Genomic DNA, 14,273 nt, shown 5'->3' with positions numbered 1-14,273 from the left:
CGTGTAACTACTTACCCGGGAGGGCTGTTGTGAAAACCAAGGGCCCACGGCAGCTGCTCCAAATATTCTCCGACACTGCACACCGGGAGGTCACCAAGTGTGCCTCGCACCCATTCCCTGGGCAGACACCACAAGAGGCGGCTGGGTAAGTAAGAGTAACGTTTACTGAGCGATACAGGATTGAGTTATATGAAGGGTTTACCAGGATGGAAACGCACCCCACCCCCTCCCCGGCCACCCCCCAACACCCAGAGACTACAGTACTTAGGAGTTACACACAACCGCCATAACTGCTGGGTATCTGTTCGTAACAAACAAACCATAGCATATTTATACCGTATCACATCGAGTGATTATAGAAATCCATATATATATTGCTTGTATAAAATCTTTTTTTTGTAAAAAATATTAAAAAAAAAAAAAAAAGAAAGTATAAAAAACATGTGCAGTTGAAAGCCCTGCCAGGACAGCCAGTCTGTAAACATTCAGTGAGTATGTGCTTTGGAAGGGCGCCCGCGCCTCGTGCCCACAGCAAACTCCAGCAGGGCCGGCGAGGGCGCACCCGCTGCCACTCCCGGGCGGGCCACGCTGGGCCCCGCATCACGGCCCTCTCCGGCCTCGCATCAGGGTCAGGGGTCAGGGCTGGGGCAGGCAGATGGCAGTGTCACTCAGTTCCATCCTCAGCCACATTTGGTTGCAACTTATGGCTTTTCCTGGCTGCTCGGAAGTCCCTGGGGTGGGTGCCCTGGCAGAGAGGCCGGAGAAGTACCCAAGGCTGCCTGGCGGGGTGCCTCTCTGGCCCGGGTGCCTCTGTCCTGCCTCTTTTGAGCTGGGCCCCAGCAGGACAGCCCCAGCCTCAAGTCTACTTTGGTCTCAGCGCTTGGTCCTTCTGGGTTTCGTCAGCCTGCTCGTCCCCTTGTGTGGCTGATTTGGGTTTCACAAAAAAGCCCGGCCAACTTGGCTGTGCTGAGCCTTGCTGTAAAGTTTTTCACGCAGGAAGGGCCCTCTGGTGCCCTCCTCCTCCTCCCTCTTGCCATCTCCTCCTCCTCCTCCTCCGCCTCCGCCTCCTCTTCCCCCTCCTCCCAGCCCACAGTCACTTCTTCTCTAGCTGCTCAAGCAGCGGGTTGCCTTCCGACTCGGGCGTCTTGACGCTGTCGGTCCGAACGATACAGGTGGGGCGGTGCCGGTTCAGCATCAGGATGAGCTGCTGTCGCTCCTGCTTTAGCTCCTCGATCTGCGTCTTGAGCTCCGCGTTCATGAGTTCCAGCCGCTCAGACTCCTGCGTGCGAAAACAGAGATGGGCTTTACGCTCTCCCCGGGTACCAGCTCCCAGGAGAGGATCTCCCTCTAGGTAGGCACAGGGCACTCCAGGCTGGCATCTGCCTGTTTTCTGCCTGCCCGCTTCCCACTGGAGGAAGCACAGAACCTGCTACTGGGTGGTCCCTCGGGGCAACTGACTTTCTTCAGGCCGTGCCCGTCACGCCTGGGACACTGGCCTGTGTTGCTAGTGGGATGAGCCCAGCTTATGTTCTGGGGCCAGCCTGGCTCATGGCCTGCCCCCTTCCCCCACTCAATCCACTCCAGCCAGTGGCTTCCCTGCTGTTGCTCAAATATGCCAAAGACTCTCCTGCCTCTCAGGGCCTCAGCGCAAGAGAAGAATGGAGGCCAAGAGGATCCAGAGCACGGAGGGTCCCCGGGTGGGTTCGAGGTGGCCCAGGATGGCAGTGCAATGGCAAAGTGCTTTATGTATGATAAACGTATGTTGGGGATAGATTGGCCTGTGGGACCTACAAGCCTAGTGTGGTCATGTACTTTCTCCTGACATACGTGCTTCCTGGTTACCCGTCTATAATTATTGAAACAGCCTCTTCCTTATCCCCTGTTATCTAGAATCTTTGCCCATTGGGAGGCAATCAACAGTCATGCTTCTGGATCCAACATGTGGTCTGAAGCAGATCTCAAGTGAGATTTCCAGAGAACTTCCAGCTCAGGTGGTGAGGCTCCAGGGCAAGGGAGGAGTGCTGATTTGATCTGGGTGGGTTTACGTGTTCCTAAGGATAGGAGACAGGCACACCAATTCAAGGCTCGGGGGGTCAACACACCAAAATACAGAAGCGCCTGAATGATATTTCGTGGACTCTGTCTAAAAACATAGAACCAGTTTGGAGGCTGGAATTGACGCATCGGCCGGCAAACGTTGAGGCCAGTGATTCTCAACTAGAAGCGATTTTGCCTCCCAGGAGACATTTGACAACATCTGGAGACATTTTTGGTTGTCACAACTGGGGAGGGTGCTCTTGGAATCCAGTGAGTAGGGGTCAGGGGTGTTCCTAGACACCCTTCAATGCACAGGACCCCCCAACAAGAACCATCGAGTCCACAATGTCCACGGTGCCGAGGCCAGGCAACCTGCATCAGGCAGAGAGTAGGCTGTGGTTGCGATGGGCTGAGTGGCCCTGCTGGGGACCCCGGAGCTCCGCCTGGGGGCCCTGTCGGGCAGCCTCCCTCTGGGGTGTCCGGGGCCCCAGGGCTGCTGTCTTCCCCACACCAGCTGGGCTGACTGAGTTGTTCCTTGTGCTCGTCTCTGCAGAGGCAGCACAGCGCTGGGGACTCAGAACTGCTGAGATGTGCAGTCCTTGTGACCAGATGCTGAGGGAGAACAGCCTCAAAGAAGGAAAAAATGCTCAGGGGGAAAATATTAAAAGCCAGCTAGGGTGGTTTTGGATTCAGCAGGATGAGGCGCAACCGGGAGGCCAGCCTGGTCCATGGTTCTCGGAATTCCGAGAGTAGAGCATCTCTGAGGGCCAGGAGGGACCCCACCTGAAACCATGAGTCTGGGGCAGGTTGGTGCTAACCTTAGCTGCCTGCTCACTGGGTCTACAAGCTGGTGACCTTGGGAATGTCTCTGACCATCTGGTTCTCCCCAGTCAAGGCTTTAGCTCCAACTTCAAACCGTCTCAGCCTCTCCCTCCAGGAGTCTCAGTTCAATCCACCCACCCACGAGCGTGTGCTGATGACCTGCTGTGTACAGCGAATCCTCTAGGGGGTCCAGAGGCCCATAAGCCCCCAACACAGATCTTGTGCAGCTTCTACTCTAAGGGGAAGAAGAATCCATATAGCAAGACAGAGCCTGTCATGTGCCCATCAGCCATCCAGGGTCTAGAAAACCTTGAGTGAGTGGGCTAAATGGCCGGATCTGACCTTAGGTTTGAAAAACGGGTTGACTCTGGTTGAGCAGAGAACGTCGGTGGGAGTGAGGGGAGCGTTTCAAGAAACAAGCCCTGAGTGAACAAGGACACAGACATGGGAAAGTTTAAGATGTGTTTAGGAGATAAAAATCCTCCATTGTGACCACAGGTCACTTTAGGACATACTAGGGTACAAAGCTGGGAAGGTGGGTTTAGAGTCAGGCTTGGGAAAGCTGGAGGGGTTTGGAATCAGTCAAGAGCAAGTTTCTTAACGTCCCTGAGCCTCAGTTATCTCATCTGTAAAAAGATGGTGATCAGGGGGGATTAAAGAACTGCGCGTGGGAAAAGCACTTTGTAAACCAAAGGGTTAGGGAGGCTTAAAGAATTTTTACTTTAAACCATGAGCAAGGGAATATGAAGACAAGAAGGAGGAGAAGCAGAGGAGGAGGCCATTTCCAAGAGAACTTGGCAGGTCTTGGAGACTGCCTGCATTTGCAGAATGGGCGGCCGGGAAGAGGGCTGCCTGTGAGCCTGGGGGAGGGTCCAAGGAAGCGGGGAGGTGGGAGCTGTTCTGGAGAGCGGTGGGGAGGGCAAGGAAGGGGCTGGGTTGTACAGTGAGTGGAAGCTAGAACGGGACATGCGAGGGGCAGGGTCCAGCAGCCCTGCACATACATCCTCGTCCTTGAAAAGACTGCATGTCAAACCCACCTTACCTGTGAACATCTTGTATTGCACAAAAAGCCCAAGTGGGTGTGTCACACCTTGCTTCCCTGTGCATTCATCATAAGACAGGCATGACACTCTGCTGGTTTGAAAATGTACGGTACGTCATGGAACATCCTGAGCTCTGACAGTCTGGCTGTCAGACTAGAACCGCTTTTTCGTTTTATTTTCTGTTTTATTCGTAGGTGCTACATATTTATTCACTGTGTAAGTTGAGTTCAGAGAAATTTTTTTTTTTAACCATGACTGTAGAAGTGGTTTGTGGTTTTAGAACAGCAATTACCTGATCTGTTTTCCTAATAAATTCAGGAACGTGGGCTAGGATCTTCTCACCTGAATTATGAAGTGAATAGCTCTGCTTGCATTTTTATCGTTTTTGCCTCTGGTAGATATTTATTGCCCTGGAGAAAATGAAACCATTTGTTGTTTCAGAATGGAATTAATGCAAGTGAAGGAGGTTCTGTCTCCTCCACGGTGGTCAGCGAAGGCAGTAGAAAAAACACAGGGAAAGGGGCTGGGTGCCCTTGGCCAAATCACTTCCCTTCTCTGGGCCTCAGTCCCAACCCCCCCAACCCCACCTCCTGAAAATATAATGATTGGCCCAGGGGACTTGAAGCGTTAAGATTCTCTGACTCTATTATAATGCACTTAACACAGAGCTCCACTTCCCAACTTCTGAGCCCAAAAGCCCTGCCTGAATTAAAATCTTGACTCTGCTGCTGTGAACGGGATTCCCAAGTCCCTGAGCCTGGGCACCTGAATCCAGGGCTGGGCAGCAGAGAGGAAGCTCTGGGTTCCGGTCCTGACTCAGCCACTGTATAACCTCAAGCAACTTTAATCCCTCTGAGTCTCAGAATTCCCGTCAGTGCAACGGGGCTGCCTTGCCTCCTCCCAGAGTCTCCGTGACCATCGAGCAGAGAGTGGCTATGAAGAGCAAGGAGCGCCATCGGAGCGTGAGACGGCGTTACTGCTGCCCACACCCAGCGCACCATGCAGGCACAGCGCCCGGCCGTACAGCTGGGGGGAACTGAGGAGCTGCTGCTCCTGAATGCAGACAGCAGAGGCACTGAGGTGGCCCTGGGGCCTGCAGGGCATGGATCTGACCCACCCAAAGGCCCGCATCCTGCCTCCTTCAGGGTCTCGGCTGGTCTAGGCAGGAGAACTCTGAGATGCTCTAGGAACCTCCCAGGCTGGATCTGAGTCCAGGGTCAAGGATAGGAGGGTGCTTTTTATATTATACATATATGTGTGTACACGTGTGCAAATACACGTGTGTGTGTGTGCACATACACATACATATCCCTTTGTACCTCCGGGCCTTTGATTGCTTAAAAAATAAGTTACAAGAGAATCCCCCACGTCTTCAGGTACTCACTGTCCACACAGCCTCTGCCTTCAGGCCCTAAACCTCACACCGGGCCTCAGCTTTCAAGGCCAGAGGGGAGGAGGGGAGCATGGGGGTGAGGGGGTGTTGGGCTTGGGCCCCGACAGATCTGCCCAAACCTCCCTCCTCGAGGCCATGTGCTTCTCTTGGTCCACAGCTGCCTTCTCCTCTCACCAGGACCACACCACCGCCACATAACTGGTCTTCCCACTCTATCCTCGGCTCCCCCGTCCGTGCGCCACGCTGCAGCCACTGCGACAGGGTGTGTCTCTGTCCTCCCGAAACCCTCCCAAGGCTTTCCATGACCACACACTTCGTCATCCTAATGGGGACACGCGTGAGAGTGAAAGAAGGTGCGTTGATAATGAGGCCAGGTCAACAGGCATAAGCCTGGATTGCCCCAGACAACCCAGCACAGGCATCACCTGACGCGTGAAGGCTCTGCGGCCCCATTCCCTCCCTGGACTCTAAGCTCCAGCCACACGGGCCTTTTTTCAATCCCTTCCCTGCATCCTTAAACAATACCTCTCATCTCTGGCCTTTGCTTTGGCTGTTGGTGGGGACCCCTCCAGGCCTGTCCCTCCTGGCATTGGCTCCTGCTCCTGTTTTATGTCTCCATCAGCAGTCTTTCCACAGCCTGGACTCAGACAGGGCCCCTCCGTCTGCACGCACGGCCCGCTGCGCTTGCCCACCCTGCTGCTCAGCCGACACCCCATCCCTGTTTCCGCCTGCCGCCCCACTGCAGCCTCGGCCCGTGGGTCCACTGTGCGGCGGGCGCTCACTCAGCACTCAGGATGGACCAAGGGGTCAGCGAACGGCTGGATGAATCCCGGCTGCACCGCAGGCTAGCACTGTGACCTTGGGCAAGGAACCTAACCTCTCTGTGCTGCAGGTCTGTGTCTAAAATGGGGATGGTCAGCGTCTAGCTCAGTGGAATGTTATAAGATTAAGCGAGGTACGGGAAATGCCTGGCACACAGCAGGTGCTCAGCAGCGTTACTGGAATGTGCGGAGCAGCGAGCCCCACGCACACGGCGCTGACCGTTGGCTGCACTGCTGTGCTACTGGTGTGCATTCACTCGGCACACCTGGCCTGTCAGCTGGCTGGCTGACAGGCCCTTGAAGGTGGGGATGGGATGTGAGACTCCTCTGTTCCCCACTGTGCCTCGCCCAGCTCCGCAGGCACTCTGGGCTGGAAATGAGGTGTGTGACACTCCATTTGTCTTAAAGGCCTATGTGAGACCCATGTCTTAAAAGTTTCTTGCAAACTGCCCTCCTGGTGTTGGTCCACCATGTCTTCCAAGGGGCTCCCAGCTCCAGGAATCTAGCTCTCTCACCTGTGTCGACCATTCCCCCTGCTGTAGATGCTCACGGCCGGAGGTGTACACACAGATCCACGGTGCTGACACCGTGACCTGAGATTTGCTCTCTGCTTGCTGCAAGCATGAGAAGAGACCCCAAAGTCCCCAGTATCAGACAAAACCCAGGCCAGCCCAGCTTTGTTTCTCGAGCGCCCACAGGAGGGACCAGGACTGGTCCTTCTTGTGCGTCCCCAGCGCACCTAGCACAGGGCTGGGGACTCAGCACATGCTTAAAACTGCTTGTCCACAAATCAACACACGCGCAAAAGAATGAAGGAAGGAATGAACGAACCCGCGAATGAATGAATGAGAGCCAGCAGAGCAGAGTGCTGGGGACAGATGCTTTGAAGTTAGCCTCAGGCCAAATCTCGGTTCTACCGCTTGGTTGCTGAGGGACCCGGGCACATTACTCAGCTCCCCGTGCCTCCCTTAGTGTCCCCACCTGCAGACGGAGCATGATGCAGCCCCTACCTCATACAGTTCCTGTGCCAATAAAATGAGATAATATGCACACTGCACTTTGCACAGGGCCCCATTTTACAAAGGTTAGCAACCAGTGTTAACTGTTACTCGCTGCAGAAGGGAGTCTGACAGGTACTCTTGTTCTGTAGAAATCAACAGGGATCAGGGGTGGGAGGCTGGGGACCACTGGCTCGGACGAATTAGCTTTCTGTTCACGTTCCTTCGTAGCCGTCTCCTGTTTTTGAGGAGCAGGGAAGGCCGAAGGGGCGGGAGAAAGAACAAACGCCTGTTTGGCACATTCCACATGAAAGGGCAGGGACGTGCGCCGAGGGCCACGAGGCACGTCAGCCCTCCCCTGGCCCGGGCGTGCAGAGCTGCCCTCTGGTCCCGGAGGCAGCAGCCAAGAGCTGGGAGTCAGCGTCAGTGAGGCTGAGGCCGGGCGGACGGGAGGTAGGGCCGGAAGAGCCTCCTGCACGTGGGGGAGGAGCTTGTCTCTGCCCCGCTGCTGTGTCCACTGTCCACGTGCAGGGAGCTCTCACCTGCTTCATTTGCACCCGTGCCGGAAAATGCTGGTAGCCCTCAGCACACCAGCAGGGGGAGTGCCAGTCCTGGGCCGTCTGGGACCTGCAGCACTGAGGGTCTAACCTCAGTTAGAGGCAAGGAACGAGGAACGTGGCTCCTCCTACCTCCTCTGGCCTTCCAGGGATCTGGGTGGGCAGGAACGGCTGCGGGCTGCCTCTGGTCATCTTGGTTCAGGGAGGGGGCATTGGATAGGAGGCAGCGATGGCAGAGGGGTCAAGGCCGGTTGGGCAGGCCCCACATTGACTCTGCAGGCGTTTGATGGCGTCTCCTGATCCACAAGCACACAAGCCACTAAAGGACAAGGTGGGCGCCCCACCCTGGCCGCTGCCCCGCTCACCCGCTGCAGAAATTCCGTCCGCTCCTTCTTCTTGTTCCGGCACCGGGCCGCCGCGACTTTGTTCTTCTCCCGACGCCTTTTCCTTCGCTCCTCTTCCTCGTCTAGCTGTGAGGGCAAAGAGCCACGGATGAGACATTGAGGCGAGCCTGGAGCACAGATTCCCTCCTGACACTCAGACAGACGGACGGACAACCTAACCCACATCCCGCCGTGAGTGAGCCGCCCTGCCAGCCCGCTGGCCTCTCGGTGGGTGGGACGGCAACATTTCTCTCCCAGCCGGCCTGAGGATGCTCTTGCAGCAGGTGGGCATCCCTGGGAGGAGTCAGTGCCCCAGAAGGCCCTGCCCTTCTGGGTTCTGCCAGAGTTCAGGAGGCCCGGAGCCTGACGATCTCCTCACGCAGAGGTGACACCCATTGGGCGGTGGCGGTCTGTTCTCTTGCCCAGCCCAAGCCTTCTGGGCGCTATTTTCCAGGCCAGCAGCTCCCAGGCACTTCCTTTCAAAACACCTTGGGCACGAGTGTTGATTTTACCTTCTGCCCCACCCACTGTCAGCCCCCTGAGGTATTCCGTCCTCCCTCTCAGTCCTTCCAAACCCTCAGATCTATCTCCTGGTGATGGAACAATCTCCCCAGTCCCCTCACCTGGGTTCATACTTCTTTCTGCCTCTGCACGTTCTTCCCCCCAGGACACCCACCTGCATCCCAGGATCCCAGGGGCTCCCTAAAGTGTCCTGCTCAGAAAATAGGCAGAGGGGACTTCGGAGCCTCCCGGCTTGCTTCTCCCCCAGACACACTAGGAAATTCACCATGTGTGAAACGGGGCCCGTTGAATGGAAAGGAGGAGGCTCACAGCCCACCAACACAGACTTTCAGAGCTGCAGTTATTATTGTGTCATTAATAATAACGAGAGCTGCCATTTGTTGCCTACTTTGCTAAATGTTTTAAACACAGCTCATGTAATCCTCACAAAGTCTGCTGAGGAAGGTGCTATGACGGCCCCATCTCACAGATGGTGAGACTGAGGCTCAACCGCTCAGTCTGCCCAAGGCCCTACAGAGAGGAAACACTGGAGTCAGGCTTCCAACTCAGATTTCTCTGACTTCAACCTTCCTGCTCTTGACCACAGCCCCAGCCCATCAAGATCACGTTGACATGATGCCTCTCGCTGTCCATTAACCACCAGGAGAATCTGCAGGATACACAGGACCAGCCGGGCTGGGGACAGCCTAGAGTCTGAGGCCACTGGAGAAGTCGCTGGGTTGCCCTGGGCTTGCCAACTCTCTCACTTCTGGAGCCAGTGGGGGTGCTTCTGGCAGCCTGAGGCCTGGAACAAGGTCTCCGCCGAAAGGGCTTCTGGCCAGGAAAATAAACAGCCTCGCTGCCTGCGCTCCCGGCATGCTCTGGGAGCTCAGGACGGAAGGCTTGGGCGGGAGACCAGTACCCACGGCCCTCAGCACAGGCCCTGGCAGGGCAGCCCCTCCTCCTTCTCCAGCACCTTGGAGCTTCTCCCTGACCCACTCCCACCCTGCCTGGGAGGCTGGCTGGAGAGGCGCCTTGTCAACATGGCCGCACCCAAGCACCTCCCAGCCCCTTGGCCTCCTTTGAAACAGAACCAGAAGTGACAGCTCCTCTGGCTGACCCGCATCTGGGGAAATAGAAACCCGGGCAAAGTTGATCCTGCCCAACCTCTACCTCACCCCCAATAAGGCCGAGGTAACCGTGACGACAGGCAGAGGGAAGGAATTGGAGGAAGTGGCTGGCAGTGCAATCTCCCCTCGGCCGAGAGGGTTTGCCCACAAACTGCCAAGGTGATGTGTGCAACCTGGGCCCTGCCAGGCTCGCAGGGCCTCGAGCCCCTCCCCCAGAGCAACCCCAGGATTCTGGCACAGCCACCGTTTCCTAGGAGATACAACCTCTGTCCTCCAAGACCCAGCTCCCCACCCATGTGCAGGGCCTCATCCTCCATAAAGTTGGAAGCCAACAGAAGCTGCACTAGCAGTAGATGCACAGAGGCTCAGCACTGGAAGTTTAATAGATCAAGCAGGCCAGGGTGACACTCAGATAAGGGGCTGCTCCACTCGCCCTCTGCAGCTACATCAATTCTCTCCTGCCATCACCCTCGACTCCAAACATCTCACCCTTCTCCAAGCCAGCCCAGGTCCTCCTGAGATGACCTTCCTTTCTTATTTGTAAACTCTTACAACCCTCAAGAGCAAATGCCACCTACTCCAGGAAGGCTCCTTGGACTCCCCAGACAGAATTAACTGCTTTTTCTGTGCTGCTACAGCACTCTTGAGTTCCCTGCTGTTAAGAGTCTCTATCACACCCCACCATAATTCTCTGCTTATGTACGTAGCTGCCTTCCCTGCTAGTCTGAAGGGTGGGGGACCTGGGTATTCCCAGCACCTAGTACAGAACATGGCACTGAGTAGGGGCGCAGCAAATGTTAGTCAAATGAATGAATGGAATAAAAGATTCAAGAGAAAGATGCCACAGGCTTGGATTCTAGAATTACATAAGTGATTTATTGCCTACATTTGCATCTGCATAACTTTTTCTTCAATGCCTATAAGGAAACTTTTCTGCCAGGGATGGCCTCTTCTGTCTGCAGGAGGCCAGCAAAGCTTGGGGATTGGGTGCTACCTTCCCTAGAAGCACATTGGCAAAAGATGGAGTCAAGATTCAGGGTGCAGCGACTACTGAGCCTGCACGCCATAAATACTGAGCCCACGTGCTGCAACTACTAAAGCCCACGTGCCTAGAGCCTGTGCTCCACAACAAGACAAGCCACTGCACTGAGAAGCCCACGCACCACAGCGAAGAGTAGCCCTGGCTCACCACAACCAGAGGAAGCCCATGTGCAACAACGAAGACCCAATGCAACCAAAAAAAAAAAAAAAAAGATTCAGGGTGCAGGCCACCAATGGCTATGGGTACACACATCCCAAGCAGGCCCTGAAAGGATCCAGTCTGCGCACTTACGCCTAAAGCCCCTGGCACCACACACCACCAGCTTCCAAGTCCATCCCTGGGCCTTCCCTGTACCCATGCCTTGGTTAATATTTCCCAATAAAGCAAGAAATGGCCCCAAAGCTCCATCACCACACTTTCCCCTTTGAAACTGTGCTGCATCTCCCCCCAGTCCTCCTGCTGCTATTTAAGAGCCTCCCAGAGGGCACATAGAAAACAGATGCTGAGGTCCTGCTGAAATAAGACGGGGTTGGGCAGTGCCCTTGGCCTTCTCAATCCCCATGGGCTCACTCCGGCGCCTTTAGCTGGGCCTGCACGGTCTGCACCCTCTGACTTTAGCTGTTTAGAGACTGGCCCAGCCCTCCCCCAGGCCTTCTTTCATCCCCAGAGTTGAGGCTGCTGCCTTCTCCTTGACGCCCCCCAGACGCTCTAAAGCATTTGGTCCCGCGTGGGTGAGAGACAGCACCGTGTTTTCACCGCACACAGCTCAGACATCTAAAACCGGAACCCAAATGGGAGGTGACGACTTTTTCTGCAGAGACAGCTGGAAGATCCAGCACGTTTGAAGAGGAGGCAGCTTGAGGCTCAAGACATTTAAAAACCATGAGGTGGGGGCAGGTGGGTGGAGAGAGCACATCATTCCCTCTTCTCAAACGGGGTTCTGGCTCTGGTTCTCCCCTTTGGCCTGAGGACAAAGCTGTCTGTGTTCTGGCAGTGAGGGGGGCCCCTGCACCACCCCTCACATTGGAGGGACAGATCTGGGGATCCACGGCCAAGGGGGGCTTCCTGTTGAGCAGTCCCTCCTCAGAGAGCCTGTTCCCAAGCCCCTGCTGAGGGCCAGGGGGACCCCAGCCCCCGGCCCAGCTGACTGGAAGAGGTGTCAGTGGCTGACCCAAGCTGGGCTGTATTCACCGCCTGGACATTTGAAACTAAACTGCTGGACTCGGGGGCAAACAGCCCGGACGACCAATTTCAACCCAGAGAAGCAGAAAGATCAGGCTGCTGATGTGTGTCGATGAGCAGAAACCACGTGGCAAGAGAGAAACAGACACTCAGCTATGGGGGGAGTCGGACAAAGAGAGGAAACGGGAGACAGAGAGCGAAGCAGGGCCTGGACAGGGTGATGCAAGCAGGGTGCCCAGGGCACACATTTAAGGAGGCACTCACCATGGGGCTTGTGCCTGGGCAGGGTCAGCACCCGAGGGTGGGTGCCTCCTGAAATGTCAGGCCCTGGGCATCTGGCTTGTGTCACCCTGTTCAGACCCTGAGAGACAGAGGGAGCCCCAGTCAGGGAAAGGTAGAGACAGAGACAGAGAGGAAAGACGGAGGAACACAGAGAGACAAAGGTGGGTGGAGAGAGACAGAGGGAACCAGGCAGAGCCACAGAGAGAGAAACACAGGCGACAGGCTGATGGTACAGACAGACAAAGGGACAGAGGGTGGACAGACAGGAACTCTCTTGGTCCTCCTGACTGCACCCCTGGAGAAGCCTGACTATGCTTCGTCTCCTTGGGGTCCATGATGGATACACCTGAACCTTCCCTGGAAATTCCTCCTTTGGCCTGAAGGGAATTAGAAAAGGTTTCTGCCTCTTGCCACTGAAAGATGCCTGGAACACCAGGCTCCCTTCTTTGTGAAGACAGGGGATGCCGGGTGATGTCGGTGGTCCCCAGTAATCCAAGGGAGAAGGCCTACCCAGGCCAAATGCTTCTAGAACAGCTGGAAAAGTGGCAGAGCCTGGATACAAAAGAACCCTTGAGCAAACAGAGGTGGGTCACGTCAGCAGGTAGAAAATCCCAGGGATTAGGGGTCCCAGAGGGTTAAATGGTCTCAGTGAACCAACAAGGACAGGCCTATTATCTTCCTCACTTTCACAGATGAGGAAACGAAAGATGTCAAGGCTGGCCAGAAGGTCAGTGACAGCTTGGAATCCAGGCCTTTTAGCCCCAGGGCCTGAGCGTCTTCTGCTCTTGGAAGGGCGGGTGTTCTGGGTAACAAATCCCCCACCCGTTCAGCTCCACCCTGGTGATGGGACTATAAAGCAGCAGCAGATGCATCTGACTCTGAGGACGATGACCGTTTTGTTTTTCCCTACCTGGGTGTTTTTAAATAAAAAATATTTGTTGCACAATGAACACTAAATGTGTAGCATGAAAGCAGGAGGGGGCCCTCCCCCTCCCCCGGTCATGTTTCTCAGGCCCCGTCTGCCAGCCACGTGGCTGTCACACGGTGGCAACAGTCACCCAGATGTGATTTTTAAATTCTGACATTTCATAAGCATTTCCAAATATGTATCTTGCAGACCCACAAAGAGACAGGATGAGAAAGAGCAGTGACACTTTTTAACCCCAGGCACTGCAAACACAGAAACTCTCACATGGACAAAGCAATAGAGAAAAGAGCAATGAAGCAGGTGACAAACAGAACTAGAGACGGGGGAAAAAACAGATGACCCACCCAGCACCAAGCAGAGTAGTGGAGGTCTGAAAGGCTTATCGCAGACTAAGAACTGTCTCACGGGCAGCGAGAAGCAGACTTACCGGAGATGCAGTGTATCAGGGCTGTCAGCATGGACTTTGGGGTCCAAGAGGCCTGGGTCCCCCTGGCAGTTCTGCTGTGTGCTCCTGGGCAAGTCACTCAGCCTCTCTGAGCCTCCGTCCCTCACTTGTACAAGGAAGGCACTGAGCCCTGCTGCACAGGGTTGTCATGAGGACTAAGTCCCAGCCCAGAGCCAGGGACACAGGAAGGGCTCTGAAAATGCCAGCTGCCCCGCCTGTCTTCCCAGGTGAGGCCAGTACTGCTGTCCAGGGCCCACCCAGCCTCCCGCACAGGCAGAATCTGCCATGAAAGGAGACCTGGGGGGCAGGTGCAGGGTGGGGGTGCTTCAGGGCACGCGAGCTGTCACTGGGCAGACCTGGAGTGACCGCCCTGCTGCCCCCAAACCTAGCCCCGGCCAGGCCCACTGGGGGCCCTCCCCCCTGCATGCAGGAGCCACATTTCAACACCAGGGACCCACAAGCACCCTGGGAAGTAAACACCCAGATACCAAACATACCAGACATTCTCCCACATAAACACGGCTGCTCTGAGCCAGGGGCTGCGGTCCCTCCCTACCCCCCCCCGCCCCCCCCCCGTCCCCAACCCCCTACCCTTTAAGCATCAACAAAGTAGGGCAGTCCCGGGGCAAGACCTCGGCCAGGCCAGCCAGGCTGGGCCCACCGTCCCCTCTGCCTCCTCCCACCCCCGCAGGGGGGATTGAGGAAATCC

General features: G+C 55.8%; 1 protein-coding gene across 2 annotated transcripts in view; it reads right to left on the bottom strand.

Moving 5' to 3' along the window:
• Positions 1–248: 248 nt before the first annotated feature.
• The window catches only part of JDP2 (Jun dimerization protein 2), a 38,689-nt gene continuing 24,664 nt past the window's right edge, over positions 249–14,273 (bottom strand). For both annotated transcript variants that reach the window (XM_057733814.1, XM_057733813.1), the window contains exons 3-4: positions 8,037–8,141; positions 249–1,279 (exon numbers count right to left, since the gene is read on the bottom strand). In XM_057733814.1, coding sequence (XP_057589797.1) covers positions 1,094–1,279; positions 8,037–8,141 — 291 coding nt within the window. In that variant the 3' untranslated portion in view covers positions 249–1,093. The remainder of the gene's footprint in view (positions 1,280–8,036; positions 8,142–14,273) is intronic.

The sequence above is a fragment of the Hippopotamus amphibius genome, chromosome 4, assembly GCF_030028045.1.
Source record: "Hippopotamus amphibius kiboko isolate mHipAmp2 chromosome 4, mHipAmp2.hap2, whole genome shotgun sequence".
Classification (NCBI taxonomy): domain Eukaryota; kingdom Metazoa; phylum Chordata; class Mammalia; order Artiodactyla; family Hippopotamidae; genus Hippopotamus; species Hippopotamus amphibius.
The sequence above is the reverse complement of the archived record's forward strand: the minus strand, read 5'-3'. Positions and strand labels throughout refer to the sequence as shown.